General features: G+C 32.4%; 1 protein-coding gene across 1 annotated transcript; it reads left to right on the top strand.

Annotated features, from left to right (window-relative positions):
* Positions 1–9,954: 9,954 nt before the first annotated feature.
* Positions 9,955–13,313, top strand: LOC105795942 (uncharacterized). Its single transcript, XM_012625591.1, has 8 exons — positions 9,955–10,381; positions 10,487–10,717; positions 10,880–11,358; positions 11,482–11,631; positions 11,735–11,956; positions 12,122–12,365; positions 12,491–12,705; positions 12,933–13,313. Exons 1-8 carry the CDS (start codon positions 9,955–9,957, stop codon positions 13,311–13,313), a joined length of 2,349 nt encoding a protein of 782 aa, XP_012481045.1.
* The last annotated feature ends 3,484 nt before the right edge of the window (positions 13,314–16,797 follow it).

Here is a 16,797-nt window from a genome sequence, read left to right as displayed (position 1 = left end):
ATTCATTTCAAGTACTTTATTAATCCAGTTTTTTATCCTCTCCCCCTAATGTTAGGAAAACTGACAACTCATGTCGTAATTAAATCTCAAATTAATAGCTCAAAAATATTATAAGGAGATTCATATAAATATACATTCTCAATCTCTTATTATGACTCATCTTTGTGCGTTGTGGTGGAGCAGTTGGAATATATACCGCACATCCAAAAATTGTAAGATGAGAAACATTTGGCTCTTGACCAAAAATCAATTGTAATGGGAGTATTTATAATTTATTGGCTTGATGCGTACAACATGTAAATCAATACAATCTCATGTTGAAATAGAAAGTTTTGTTCTCATAAGTAATGATTTAGCTATTAGTTGGTGACATTTGATAAACAATTCAGCTAAATCATTTTGTGTGTGAACATGAGCTATAGGATGTTCAACTTTTATCCTAATTGACATGCAATAATCATTGAAAACTTGGGATGTAAACTTACCCAAATTAGCAAGATGAATTGTTTTAATTGCATAATCTGAAATTAATCATTTAAACAAGCAATCTCACAAACGATAGGTTGCGAGTTGATAACGCATGTGATTATTTTGTAGATCCATCCACCAAAATCATATAATATCAAAACCATCCACATGGTAGATGAATGGGCCCATATTAATTTCAGAAATGCAAGACATTAAATCTCAACTTTAGCTAGTGAGTTTCTAATAATCAATTTTCATTGAAAACAAGTAACAAATGAGAATTCTCTAAATTAAAGAATCTTCTAGTTCTTTAATGAATGTCCATATGAATTTTCAATTAATTTTTGCATCATATATGATCCAAGATGGTATAACTGGTCACGCCAAGTAGTAAATGCATTTGTATTAGTAAACTTCTTGTTTACTTTAACATGTGTTTCAATTGTACTAAATTGTAACAAATTGATAATTTTATTATCATTCCTTTTAATTTGTATCCACATATAAGCATTATTGTGACATTTACTACTGGAAATGTCTAAATTAATGTGAAGTCTATAATGCCACTAAGTCAATGAATATAATTTTCAAATAATTATATGCAGTATTCGCTTCAGAGAATATGCCAAAATCTTCAAATGCCCAAAAATCTATTAATAGCAAACTTTGAGAGTGGGTCTTATTTTCTAGGTGTACAATAGGTACATAACCAATGACTTTTCATAAATAATTTTTCTCTCTTGCAAGTTCTCATTAGTAATATTTTACCACGTAATTTTAATTGAGAACTTATTCTGAATATTGTAGAGTTATACTCACAGTTTTTAAAAATTGCAACTTTAAGTGCATCCTACCATAATAAGCTTTAGATATAATTATCATATTCTATTGCTCATAAGTAAATCTTTCATAGTCAAATATTTTGCTTTCAACCCTTTAATAGGGATGATGACAAAAGAATATCACAAAGATTATAAAATAAATATAAATTAATAACCCAATCCCTTTTTATTCATATGAAATATAATATTTTTCTCATTCACAATCTCAATATGAGATCCATTACAAATATATTTTAAAAGTAATGCATTAACCATCACAAATTTTGTGTGTTTTAAATATTGATATATTAGCTCTTCGGAGCTTTCAACTAATTTTGTACTATCAAATATTGAAAAATATTTATTTGTTTTAGTACCAAATAAGATAAATATTTTCTATTTGTAATGATAAAATTCATTACTACATTTTCATATCCTTCCTCAAAGAATATTAATGAAACAAAATATTTAGGCATACGCCACATATGTGGCCAATAATATTTCATATTGCATTGATAACATAAGTTATCTTTACCCTTTGAAAAGTTATCTTGAGAACTCTCGTTGTTCTCTTATTTATTACTATGTTCCCACTTTTAATGGTTCATGAGTATATCTTTTATTTTATTTATGTTTACATTCACTTCGGGGAATGCAAAAAATCTGATAGGACAGACTGCTAAACACCTCTATTAATTTTTTATTTCATAATTACCATAGTAAACATGCATGGATTTTAAATCAGAATCTATCTATTCATGTTGTCATAATTATTCTCCTATATGATATAATAAATAAAACATAGTAAAATATACCTGAAGATCTTTGATATCATCGTCATCACCTTGACTATTATCACGAGCACAAATCTATTCTTTACCCATGCTTATACAATTATAAATCAAAGATTAGGAATAAGAACCACAATCCATTCTGAGATTGAATCTTTCAACATCCTGAAGATGAAGTTGTAAGGGACAAAGTTTAAGGTGAAAAGGAATTTGATTTGTGGGACAACTTCGAAAGATGTTGAAAAAATAAAGAATCATCGTGTTGATAACGTGTTATAAAATAAAGAGAATGGGTAAAACAAAGAATAAAAATAAAGAATAAAGAAATATGAAAGCAATAGAGAATGTACTTTATTAATTAAATGGATGATTACAATGCTTCATCAGAGTCTCTATTTAAAGGCATAAGAAGTATAAAAGAAGCAAAGATCTAATTCTAATAACTATTAGAATTTAAAGTACATCAAAACTTTATCTTGATCATGATAGACATCCACTTAATAAGATATTCATAACAAAATTATATTTTTATAAAGTTTTATGATTTTTAATTAATTTCTAATAATTTTTATAAAATTTTATGTTTTTATAATTCTAGAATGTATCTCGACAAATGGGTGTCCATATTCAAATGAACCTAAATAACCAATTATCCAGATTTATTGTTTACTTATTTTAAAATAAATTTAAAATATATTTTATTTTTTGTTGAAATTGCCGTTAAATATTAATAGTCAACATTAGTCAAAAGATTTATTTAACTAATTTTATTAGTTCAATTGCTCAATTGGATGTAAAAGTTAGGAAGAACATAAATAATTTTTTTCTTAAATTCGAGAGCTTATAATACCATTAAGTAAAAAAAGCAGATAGACTAATTTACCTAAATTATTAAGCGTAAACAATAATTGTAGTATTTCGTTTCTAAAAAGCAAGTAATATGGTTTAAAATGGAGCGAATATAGATCACTATAACATTTAACCTCATTTAGATCCAATTCATGTCCCAATTTTATGGAGATCTGACTTGATCATGGATATGCTTATAGCTTTTTTCCATGCAATTAAATTTGATTTTTATTAAGAGAAATGGATGATTTTGAGTGAAGAATAAATTGTTACTAAAACAGAGGATATATCATTTGAAGAAGACAAAAAAACGAAAAATGATGCCAAAAGACCAAGGTTAGTTGTCCCTTTAATGTCGTTGAAGGCAAGCTTGAAAGGCATTAACGCTTTGTTCGGTAGAATAGAAAGAAAATTAAAAGAACAAAAAATTGAAAGGGTAAACAATTAGTAAGATAGAAAATATAATTTTCTTTCTTTAGGTGTGCTTGGTAGGAAAAATAAAATAAAAAAAAAGAAAAAAATTGTAACACCCTAAATTTTGGGGTTAGAAGTTTTGAGTTTTGTGGTTAGGGTAGAGGTGATCATGGGCCGAGTCAGGCCGGGTTTGGGCCAGGTCTAGACAAAATTTTAGGCCCGTTTTCTAGGCCCGGGCTCGGCCCGACCCGAAATATGGGCCTAAAATTTTGTCCAAGCCCGGCCTGAAAGAAAATTGCTAAGCCCGAGCTCGGCACGGCCCGGCCCATATTAAATTTTACAACACCAAAATAGCATATTTTAAAAAGAAAATAGCATATTAAATTTTAAAAAGCATATTTGTTTAAAAATAAAAATATATATTTAATATATAATTTGAGCCGGGCCCGGGCCAAAAAAGTTTTACCCAAGGCCCGGCCCGTTTAGAAAACGGGCCTCATTTTTTTGCCCAAACCCATATTTCGGGCCTATACTTTTACCTGAACCCTTCCATTTTTCGGGTGGGCCGTCGGGCCGGGCCGGTTATCCCAACCCATGATCACCTCTAGGTTAAGGTCAGTGAGAAGGTTGCGCTATTGTGTTTAGTTGCGCGTTTAAGTAACAGAATAGGTCTGCTAGTCTGGTGGTTGAGTGAGTGTTAGTATACCTTTGGGTTTTGGGTTCAAGTTCTTGTGTGCGTTTTGAAGAAATATTTTTATTTTGTTTTGTCTTGTTAAATAGTAGTTTTGTTTTAAGTTAACCAATGATATTTATTTTTATTTTCTCTAGACGTTTTTTTCCCTTTCTTTTGTCTTCTTTTTGGTTTCTTCTTCTTATCTTTTTGAAAAGGGCGGTGTTGTGGTTTTCGAAGAGCTTCGATTTCCTAGTCGTTGAGTCAGTGTTTGGACGTCTTTGGTCGTGAATCAGGTGTGGGTTTCGAGACTTTTCCATTTTATTTGTGAATTGTAAGTTTGATTTTGGTGGAATGCAACAATCTATGTGCCTTTTTTAAATTGGTTGTCGATGTTCGGTAATACTGTTGAATGGCATGGAAATCTGTATATGTTGGTGTGTTTCTGAATCCTGTCGATTGAGGGTCGATTTAGTGGCCGAAAAACTCGATTTCTAAGTTGTTTGTGGGTGGTTTCTTGACCACACGAGTGGCCACACAGGCGTGTGCCCCCACTCGAGAGGTCCACACGGTCGTGTGCAGTTAGAAATTAGGATTTTCGGGAAAAATTTGGTGCCATATGGTCGTGTGGCCGATTTGGGGATTTTCTTCGATTTTCACACGGCCGTGTCCCCTGGGCACACGGGCATGTGTGTTTGAGAATTAGGGATTTAGTGATTTGGTACCACACGGTCGTGTGGCTAATTTGGGGGTTTAGAAATCCCACATAGGCATGTGTTTTGGACACACGGCCGTGTCTGGTCGGCACACGGGCGCGTGAGACCCTCACATGGTTGTGTCTGCCCTGTACTCTATTTTAGCACAAATAGACAGAGAGTTACACAGCCTGTTCACACGGTCATGCCCCTAGCCCACACGGGCGTGTGCCTCACCCACACGGGCGTGTTGACCCCCATATGGTCTAGGCATTTTGACACGGCCAGAGCATACGACCTTGTGGTCCTAAGTCATCAACTTTAGTTCTGTGTATGTTTTTTTATCTGAAAATGTGTCTGTATGTTTCGACCCTTGGCTAGGCTTTAGTGAGGGTAGTTAAAACTCTGATCTGGGCTTCGGCTTATGTGTTATTTGTGACTGTTCTGTGAGATGTCTGATCTTGAACCCGGTTAGTTAGGTGTGTGTGCATATCTATTTTGGTCTGACTGTCTATCGATGTGCTCATTATTTCTATGAGGTTGTAAGCATACATGTACTTGCATAAAGAATTTTGGGGTTGGTTGCGAAGAGAAGGAAGACTGATTCTGTAACACCCCTAACTCGTATCCGTCGCCGAATTAGGGTTACGAGGCATTACCAAATATCAAAATCTCATACTTAACAAAATGAACCAAATACCATAGCCGAATATAAATATGCATCATGCGTATATATGCATATATATATTTATATCCTAATTTATCTCACCTAATGATCAAAACAATTTTCATCATTTACAAAACAACTTACAAAGCAATTTATACATCAAAACATAGGTCATTAACAAGCCACACCATATGTCAATCATGCTTTAATAATTAAATTACATTTTCAAATCATGCTTGAAATTCAACCCTTTCATTACCATTAACCTAATCAAATTTCATGTCATTCAAATACTTAAAATATTTTCAAATATATAACAACACATTTCATATACCGAGCCTATGCCAAAACATCCATTTATATTCATTTATTTCATTAACAATTACTAATTATGTAAAATAAGACAAAACATAGGTAACCTACCCTGTTTTGGACAGCAAATATATTCCAATTAAATAAGATTTTACACTAAATAATCATAGGAAACATATCCTGTTTTGGACAGCTTTGAATTGCAACATTCAAACATCATTAATTCACAATAATTCGGACAACAGTAACAACATTCGGACAGCATTAGTATGCTAAAAAATGGACAGCATTTAAACAACATTCGAATAGCATTTAACCAACATTTGGGCAGCATTAGTATGCTAAAAAATGGACAGCATTTAAACAACATTCGGACAGCATTAACCAACATTCGGATATCATTAGTATGCTAAAAAATGGACAGCATTTAAGCAAAATTTAGATAGCATTAGTATGCTCAAAAAATGGACAGCATTTAAACAACATTCGGACAGTATTTAACCATCTTTCGGACAACATTATTATGCTTAAAAATGGACAGCATTTAACCAACATTAGGATAGCATCTTGTCATCACATAAACCGAATTGCCACCATCCAACACACAAGATATATCATATAACATACTTCCAAATTGAGCTAGATACATGGCCTAATATTCACAAACATTAGCATTATTATCAAGCCATTTTTGCATGCTACATATATAGAGATCAAAATGAACCATATCGAAACTAGCCTATACATGCCATATGTCGAAAGTACAAACTTTTAAAGTATCGAAATAGCGATCGATAGTGTGATGATGTTCCTGGATGATCCCCGAAATCGAGCTAGCTTTTAAAATATATAAAATAGTGAAGAATAAACACAATAAGCTTTAAAAGCTTAGTAAGCCATATACAAATAAACTTATAATACATAAAGTAAATATAACCAACTCATCAATGAAAAATCATGGCTAATCACATGTATAAATATCACATTCCTCATCTAACTCACTTGTTAATGATTCATAAGCATCACTTACCTTAATCTTTCAATTTTCATATAACATCATACATACCTGAATTGATTACTCCTTCTCATATTCATCCATTTCACAACAGTGCCCGTTGAACCATTCAGAATTGATAAGGATACTTGGATAATACATAAAGCTCGTATAATGCCATATCCCAAATATGGTCTTACATGTTATAATATATCGATGCCACTGTCCCAGACAGGGTCTTACATGAAATCATATACGATTTCAATGTCCTAGACATGGTCTTCCACAAAATCACACCTCGGAATCCTAATGTCATGACATACGTATCCTATACTATTCCTATGGTTCGTACGGGGCTTTTGGACGTCGTAATTCTGTTGATACTTTCTCGTATACAAATATTCAGCATCCAAAGCAATTTAATAACAAATAAACATATATAAATAAATTTAAAGGTATTTATTTGCATATGAACTTACCTTGTATATACGATGAACAGATCTGATCGACTACTTGTTAACTCTCGATTTCCCTCGATCTAAATCTGATCTCTTTCTTTCTTGATCTATATGAATTCAAATTTAGCTCATTTAATCACCTATTCATTAAATTTCATTCAAAATACCTATTTGGACATTTTTGCATTTTAGCCCCTAAAGTTTCACATTTATTCAATTTAGTCCCTATTTCAAAAAAATCACAAATTACACAAAATTTCAACATACTCATGCTTAGCTGAATTTATTAGAGGTCCCTAGCAGCCCAAATCTTACATTTATTTCACATTTTAACCACTCAATTTACACATTTCTCAATTTAATCCCTAATAAGCATTTTTATCAAAAATCACTTAATAAAATATAATAATCTATCAACAAATATTTATTTTTCATCATAAAACAAAAAAATCTTGAATATTCATCAATGACATTTCACAAAATCATCAAAAATTTCAAAAATTAAGACACGGGCTAGCTAGTATACGAAGCAACGATCTCAAAAACGTAAAAATCATTAAAAACAGAACAAAAATTGCACCTAATTAGACAATGAAAGCTTGGCTGAATAATAAGCACAACAGTGGCTTTCTTGTTTTTCACATTCGGCTGAGAAAACAAAGAAAGATGAAAGCTTTTTAATTGTTTTAACTTATTATAACATTATTAACCAAATTACAAAATTAACCTTTATAAACATTATTAATTACACCATTGCTAAGCCAACATCTTCCACTATCTCATTTATGGTCTAATCACATCATAAGGACCTCACATTTAATTAATCATAGCAAATAAACACTTAATCAATCAGTATGCCACTTTTGCATTTTACGCAATTTATTCCTTTTATCAAATTAACTAACCAATCGGTAAAATTAAATCACGAAATTTTCACACATATCAAAAAACATATTGTAAATACCAAAAATAATATTAAAATAATTTTATGACCTCGAATTTGTGGTTTCAAAACCACTATTCTGGTTTAGCTAAAACTGGGCTGTTACAAATTCTGATCTGATGTGGTAGTTTTACTACAACCTATTCGTACAGTGGTTTACCGCACTGGACCACACGTACGTCAGCTTTGTTGTGTACCATTATCTTTTTTGGTAGTTAAACTACAACATATTTGTACAGCGGATTAGCATATTGCATTGTATTGCATATACGTCGGACCTACTGCGTATTAATATCTGAGTGGATTAGTCCACATACATGGTATGTAGGGTTGGATGGGCCTTTCGGGGTCCTTTGTGGTGTGTTTGGTTGAATGATCTTAAACAACTTTTTTAGGGTGTGATCGGGGGACCAAGAGGTGTTTTGGCTGGATAGGTGGGTTTTTATTACTTGACTGCATTCATCTGCATCTGTTTGAGTGTTCTAGGTGTAAGACTGTATTCTATATGATTGAATAACACTTGTGACTGAGTGTTTGTGTGTGACTTGGTGTGCTTGAGTTGTTATGTTTTGTTGAGACGTTGGTTTCAAGTTTACTTTCTGACTTTGTGTATGTCTATAAGTCTGTTTCGCTATTGAATTGAGTTCCGTAATTCTATTATTAGTCACGTGTCGAAATCATACTGAGCTCATGTAGCTCACCCCCTTTAGTGTTTTCCCCTTTCAGGTACATTTACGTGTTCTAAAGCTGGACTCGGTATGCGGAAGTCTCGAAAGCGTCACATTTTATTAAACTGGTTAATAAATTTTTTTCTATAAATCTGAATTTTATGTAAACAATTTTGGACTGTAAGTTCTATTATTAATACTGTAATGTTTTTCGGGTTGTTAAACTAAAATTTCTCACGATCACTTTGGTGGTCAATGTGACTTTCGAAATTCGATCTAAACTTCTAGACGGGCTTTGGGGTGTTACAAAAATAATTTTCTTTGCTTGGTAGAGTTGAAAGATGAGAAAATTAAAATAAAACATTCAAAAAATGCATAATTTTGAATTACACACTTCTCTTCCATTTTCTCTTCTCTCATCATCCCAATTTGGAATGATTGATTTTTTATGTATTAGGGTGGAAAATGGTCATCCTCTTATTTTATTTCCACTCATTTTTTTTCTAACTAAGCACACTTAAATTTTGTTTTATTTCCACTTTTCAACTCTTTTCCATCCCTCCATTTTCCACCCAACCAAGTATGACATCAAGGTTGGTGAAAAATGGTTCTACAAAACATGTTTAATGGGACATATTTCATGTCAAGAATGTTGTTTTTAGTTATTTATTAGTGATTATCTAAGAAATTTCAATTATTATATAGGAATTAAAGTAATTTGTTCTAATATATATATATAAAAGATAAACTACACTAGTAGTCATTGTAACACCCCAAAAGTTGGGTTAGAAGAAATTGGGTTTTGAAACCAAGTATGGTCATCCTTCGATTATAAGTTTAGATGTTGGAAATTTTTGACAAGTAAATTGATATGGTTCAGTGGTCAAGTGTTCTGGATATGTGTGTGAGGTTTTGGGTTTGAACCATGTTCCTTGAAATTTTGTTATTTTCATCAAACCTTTATTCTTGATCGTCTGGCATAAGTTTTTATTTCGATCAACTAATGAAAAAAATGAGCCAACTGGTTCAATGGTTAAGTGTTTGTATTCTGTAAGGTCCCGTGTTCGAGTTCCAGAGAGGACAAAAAGGAATATTTTTTGTCAAATGCTAGAATCTGCTTGGAAGTTAAAAATTTAATTAACTGGAGGATTAGATAACATGGGATTTATTTCAGAAGGAATTTTAAAAGAAATATGTAGGAGAAATGTATATTGAAGATAAGAAACAAGAGTTTTTAATGTTACAACAGGGTGATATGTCGGTAATAGATTATGAGAGAGAATTCTCGAGACTTAGCAGATATGCCTCCGAGTTTATCCCAACAGAAGCTGATAGTTGCAAAAGATTTTTACGGGGTTTACGAGACGAAATCAATGTAAAGTTAATATCTCACCGAATTACTGAGCTTGTAGATTTGATTGAGCAAGCTAAAATGGTAGAGCAAGTGTTAGGCCTTGACAAAAAGACTGAAAGAGTCAGATTAATCGGAAAGCATGCGGGAACTACTAGCTTAAATCCACAGCCAAAAAGATCAAAGGAATCTCAATGTGGTTGGAGATCCAGTTTTAGATCAGATAGAAGTGGTAGAAGCAGAGGGAAACAGACAACAGTATCTACTAGTAGTGTGAGAGGTCTACCTCATAGTGTAGAAATTCCAAACTGTCAGCACTGAAGAAAGAAACACAGAGTGGAATGCTGGAAATTAATTAGAGGCTATTTTCAATGTGGTTCTACAGATCATTTCATCAGAGATTGTCCAAAAGCTGATAGTGCTGCACCCGTGACATCACAGAGATCAGTATCTACTACTAGAGGCAGAGGGTCAGGTAGAGGTAGTTCGATATCTAGAACTGGATTTGTTCGTAGGAGCGGTGACATAGTTACACAACAGTCAGAGGCAAGAGCACCAGCTAGGGCCTATGTAGTTCAGACTCGGGAAGAAGGTGATGCCCACAATGTTGTGAGAGGTATATTCTTATTACATTTTGAGCCTGTTTATGCTTCAATTGATCCATAGTCGTCGCATTCATATATTAATTCAAAACTTGTTGAGCCGGAAAAGTTAAAATCTGAAATGTCTAGGGTTTTAATAGAATTGTCTAGCCCTTTGGGACAAACTGTATCTGTAGATAGAGTATGCCAAAGATGCTCATTGATGATACATGATAAAATATTTTCCATTGACTTATTGATCATACCTTTCGGTAACTTTGATGTAATCTTGGGTATGGATTGGTTGTCTGAACATAGAGTGGTATTGGATTACTATAAAAAGAGGTTTAGTATTCAGACAGAAGGTAGGGATAGAATTGAGGTGAATGGCATCCGTACTAGTCGATTAACACGTATCATTTCAGCAGTCAAGGCTAATAAATTGCTTCGACAGGGTTCTACAGCATATTTAGCTTATGTTATTAATTCTGATTCGGTTGATAGTCAGTGCAGAAAGATCAGAACTGTATGTGAGTTTCTAGATGTATTCCCTGAAGAACTACCGAGCGTACCACTTGACAGAGAGGTTGAATTTGCTATAAAAGTGTACCCGGGTACAGCACCAATCTCTATACCTCCGTACCGAATGTTGCCCACTAAATTAAAAGAGTTGAAGGTGCAGTTATAGGACTTACTAAATCGTGGATTCATTAGACCAAGCATTTCACCTTGGGGAGCTCTAGTGTTATTTGTTAAGAAGAAAGATGGATCAATGTGGCTTTGTATTAATTACCGACAGTTGAACAAAGTGACGATCAAGAACTGGTATTCGTTGCCCCGTATAGATTATTTATTTGATCAACTAAAAGGAGCTTCGATATTTTTGAAGATTGACTTGAGATCTGGGTATTATCAGCTGAAAGTAAAAGAAAGTGATGTTCCGAAAACTGTATTTCGTACTCGATATGGTCATTATGAATTCTTGGTGATGCCATTTGGGGTTAACTAATGCTCCAGCTACTTTCATGGATTTGATGAATCGTATTTTTCAGCCGTATTTAGATCAGTTTGTGGTGGTTTTTATTGATGACATACTGGTTTATTCGAAGTCAGAGTCAGAGCATGATCAGCATCTCAGAACCGTGTTACAGATTCTACGGGAAAAACAATTATACGGGAAACTGAGTAAATGTGAATTATGGTTATCAGAGGTAGTATTCTTGGGACATGTCGTATCTGCTGATGGGATTAGAGTTGATCCGAAGAAGATCGAGGCAATTGTTTAATGGAAGGCACCAAAGAGTGTATCTAAGGTATGTAGTTTTTTTGGTTTGGCTGGGTATTACAGAAGATTTGTAAATGGGTTTTCGAAGATAGCTTTGCCGATGACCAAGTTACTATAGAAGAATGTTCCTTTTATTTGGGATGATCAATGCCAGAGGAGTTTTGAGACATTGAAACAGATGTTAACCGAGGCACCTATTTTAACATTACCAGAATCTGGGAAAGATTTTGTTGTGTATAGTGATGCTTCTCTAAATGGTTTAGGTTGTGTATTGAAGCAAGATAGAAAAGTAATAGCTTATACATCTCGACAGTTGAAGCCACATGAACGCAACTACCCGACACACGATTTGGAGTTAGCTGCTGTAATTTTCGCATTGAAGTTTGGAGCCATTACTTGTATGGTGAGAAATGTTATATTTACACTGATCATAAAAGTCTCAAATATCTTCTGTCACAAAAGGAGTTGAATCTCAGATAGATACGATGGATAGAACTTTTAAAAGATTATGATTGTGTTATAGATTACCATCCAGGAAAGGCAAATGTGGTAGCAGACGCATTAAGCAGAAAAGCAGCAGTTGAATTACGGGCAATGTTTGCCCAGCTTAGTATTAATGATGATGGAAGTTTCTTAGCTGAGTTAAGAATTAAACCGGTAATGTTTGATCAAATCAGAGCAACACAGCTAGAAGATGAAAAGTTGATGAAGAAAAAAGAAATGGCACAGCATGGTATGGTAAAAAATTTTAGTATTGACGAGCATGATTGTTTGAGGTTTCGGACCAGATATGTATCCTAGCTACTTCTGAGATTAAAGAGTTCATTCTTTGAGAAGCACATGATAGTACTTTTGCTTTGCACCCTAGTGGAACGAAGATGTATCGTGATCTACGAGAACTGTACTAGTGGCCAGGAATGAAGAAAAATATAGTTGAATATGTCGGTAAATGTCTGACTTGTCAGCGAGTAAAAGTAGAACATCATGTACCGACAGGTTTGTTACAACCTATTACTATTCCCAAGTGGAAATGGGATTGCATTACTATGGATTTTGTTACGGGATTGCCATTGTCAATGAGTAAAAAGAATGCCATCAGGGTGATTGTCGATCGACTCACAAAGTCAGCTCATTTTATAGCAGTCAGAACCGACTGGTTACTACAGAAGCTTGCCGAGGTTTATATCTGTGAAATTGTTAGATTACATGGTATTCAAGCATCGATAATTTCAGATTGGGACCCTCGGTTTACATTGAGATTTTGGAAGCAATTACATGATTCATTGGGAACTCGGCTTAATTTTAGTACTGCATTTCATTCACAAACTAACGGACAATCCGAGTGAGTAATTCAGATTTTGGAAGATATGTTGAGAGCTTGTATCATCGACTTTGAGTCAGGTTGGGAACGATATTTACCACTAGCAGAATTTGTTTATAATAATAGTTTTCAATCTAGTATTCAAATGGCTTCGTATGAAGCTTTATATAGTAGAAGGTGTAGATTGCCAATATGTTGGACAGAATTAAAAGAAAGAAAAGTGATTGGACCGAAATTGATTAAAAAGACAGAGGAAACAGTTAAAAAGATTAAAGATAGACTGAAAGCCGCCTTTGACAGACAGAAATCTTACGTAGATTTGAAACGACGAGACATTGAATATTCTGTTGGTGATAAAGTATTCCTTAAAGTATCACCTTGGAAGAAAATTTTGAGATTTGGCCGAAAAGGTAAATTGAGTCCACGTTTTATTGGGCCGTATAAAATAGTGGAAAGAATCAGACCGGTTGCCTATCGATTGGCTTTACCTCCAGAATTACAAAAGATTCACAATTTTTTTCATGTTTCGAGGCTTCGGAGATATAGATCAGATCCTTCTCATGTTATTCCCACTGAAGACATTGAAATTCGATCTGATTTAACTTATGAAGAAGAGTCGGTTCAGATATTAGCACGAAAAGTGAAAGAATTAAGAAATAAACGGGTTCCCTTAGTAAAAGTCTTATGGAGAAGTCATAGTGTGGAAGAAGCTACTTGGGAATCGGAACAGGCGATGAAAACACAATATCCTTATCTCTTCTCAGGTAAATTTCTAGGACGAAATTTATTAAGGGGGAAGAAATGTAATGACCCAAAATTCACAAGCATCAGAAAAGTACATTATCGAGCCTCCGTCTTAGTAAATTGAGTTCGAAAATAATTATTAGAAATATTTACGAGACTAATTGTGTGATTAATTAGGTTTTAGATAAGTGAATTTAGCTTAATTAAGAGAAATTAGGAAAAAAGGATTAAATTGAATAAAGGGTAAAATCTAATATAGGTCAAAAAAAGAGGGACTAGATAGGTAAATAAGCCAATGGCTTAAGAATAGGCGGCAATACATGGAAAAATCTTAGATTTTTTTCTTGATTAATATTATAAAATATTATTTAATTAAAAACATTATAAATTATATTAATTAAAGTTAAGATATTATATTAAGAAATAAATTAAATAAAGACAAATGTATGGTGATGATTTAATACAAGTGTATTAATAAAAATACATACATTTGTAATACTTATAATTAATTATTAAATAGATATTCTATTAAATTATATTGTAATTATTTTATTATTATCATATTATGTAATAAATTAAGAAAAGATAAATGTTGGGTGTAAAAATTTTACATGTGACATGCATATATTTTTACACTTGTAAAATAAATGTATGATTACTTAAAATTTAAGTATAAAGATATTTATAAATATTAATTAATTAAATATAAAATAAATAAATTAAATGGTGCCAAATGTAGGGTGATAAAGTTGTACAAATGTAGTAAAGTATGTATATTCACTTGTGTTATAATTAAAAGATATTTATTAATTAAATGATTATTAATAAATTATATTATTATAATATAAAGTAAAGAAATAAAAATAAAACAAAAGAAAAGAAAGAAACAAAACAAAGAAGAAAAGAAGAGCAATTCGAAACGAGGGAAAGGAAAGAAGAAAAGAAAAAGAAAAGGGAAAACTAGGATTTTGAAGCTTAGAGCTTTGATTGGTAAGTCAATTAGGCCCTTTTTACTTAATTTTGATGTTTTAGAAGTTTTAAAATAAAGTTTTGTTGAAAATAAGTTGAGGTTTTGGAAGTTTATAGGTTTTTAAACATGGTTCATGTTGGACAAATTGTTAAATTAGGGATTTAATTGAATGAATTTTAAGTTAGAATTGATAAAAGGATTAAATTGTGAAGTAAGTTATAAGGTTTATGTTTTAGGGACTAAATTGAGGGAAATTCGAAATTAGGAAAATATGCTGAAATTTTAATAGTTAAATTTGAGTTTGGATGAAATTTGAATAGAAATAGAGTGTGAATTGAATTAGGAAAGTAAGTAAACTTAGTTAAGATTAAATTGGGAATAAGGTAAGAATTGATTAGAAATTCAATTATTTATTTTAATTTAATGTTGTAATTAATAGCGAAAATTATTATTATTTTTGTAGCTAACAAAGAACCCGAGGCATCGGCATCAAAAGGAAAGGAGAAAGCTATCGAGGACTAAAACGGGAGATTTACGGTTTGTATTACTATAATTTGAATTTATTTATTTTCAATTGTTAAATTTCAATTAAAGTACTTAGTAAGTGAAATTGAGGTGAGTATTAAAATATTGCATTGAATAAAAGTGAATGAAATTATGAATATGTGTGAATATATGAATTGCATATTGATTGGAAAAGTGAATCGAAATGAATTGAATTGAAGTGAAATTATCTGAACTGTGTATTGATTAAAAAGTGGAAAGTGAAATTGAATTGAATTGTGATTGAATCGAAAGTGAATTTGAAATAGAAAAATGATTTGAATACCCTATTAACTAGTCGGGCTGAGTCGGATATAGTTGGCATGCCATAGGATTGGAAGAGTTTAGGGATACTTTGACCTTGAGTCGATGAGACACTGGGTGTCACTATATTTCTTCGGATAGATTCGATGAGGTACTGGGTACCAACTTACTTCGGCTTTGCCGATGAGACACTGGGTGTCAGCTTTACTTTGAACTATCTGATGAGGCACTGGGTGCCATTCTGGTGTGTTTGGTTGGATTCGTGTATCCGCCAAAGTCCGAGTCTTGTTAATAGGGGCAAATAAATGGTATAGCAAAAATCGAATGAAAATGATCGACTTTATTCATGAAATGAAAAGTGGATTGAAATTGAGAAATGAGAATGAAAAGAATGAATCAAAGATTCATGAAGAAATTTATGTTCAAATGAAATGTTATATGATATTAAATTGATGAATAGCCAAATTGAGTTGTTAATGTTGAGAAATGAAAGTTAAGAATAAATTAGTTTATTTATGAATTAATTGTTATATAATTTGACATGTTTATTTGTTATTTTACTTAAATAATTTAAATTATAGTAATACCACTGAGTATGAAAGACTCAGCGTACGGTTGTTTCCGTGCGCAAGTCATTAGAGTTCAAGGTCCAGTTCAGCATCCAGAAAGATCCCGACTCCATCAAGAAAATTTTGGTGATGTATTTCTTCCTTTTTGTTTAAGTGGTATGTACTAGGTGATTGAACACGAGTTGTATATATATAAATATATATATGCTAAATGATCTTGGTTGTGAGTAAATGGTTGTAATCTTTTGAATGATGAATAAAATAGTGAATCAATTTATTAAGTATGATTAGTAGCGTTTTAAAGTATAAAATTATTGATTGAAATATTGGTATTGGGTTGTTTTTGGTTTTAAGTTTGCAGGAGGTTTTAAGTAAAAATTAAGCAAAAATACTGTCGAAATTTTTAAAATAAAAAAAGA

Source organism: Gossypium raimondii, chromosome 3 (assembly GCF_025698545.1).
Source record: "Gossypium raimondii isolate GPD5lz chromosome 3, ASM2569854v1, whole genome shotgun sequence".
NCBI lineage: Eukaryota > Viridiplantae > Streptophyta > Magnoliopsida > Malvales > Malvaceae > Gossypium > Gossypium raimondii.
This window is presented reverse-complemented; position numbering and strand designations above follow the sequence as displayed.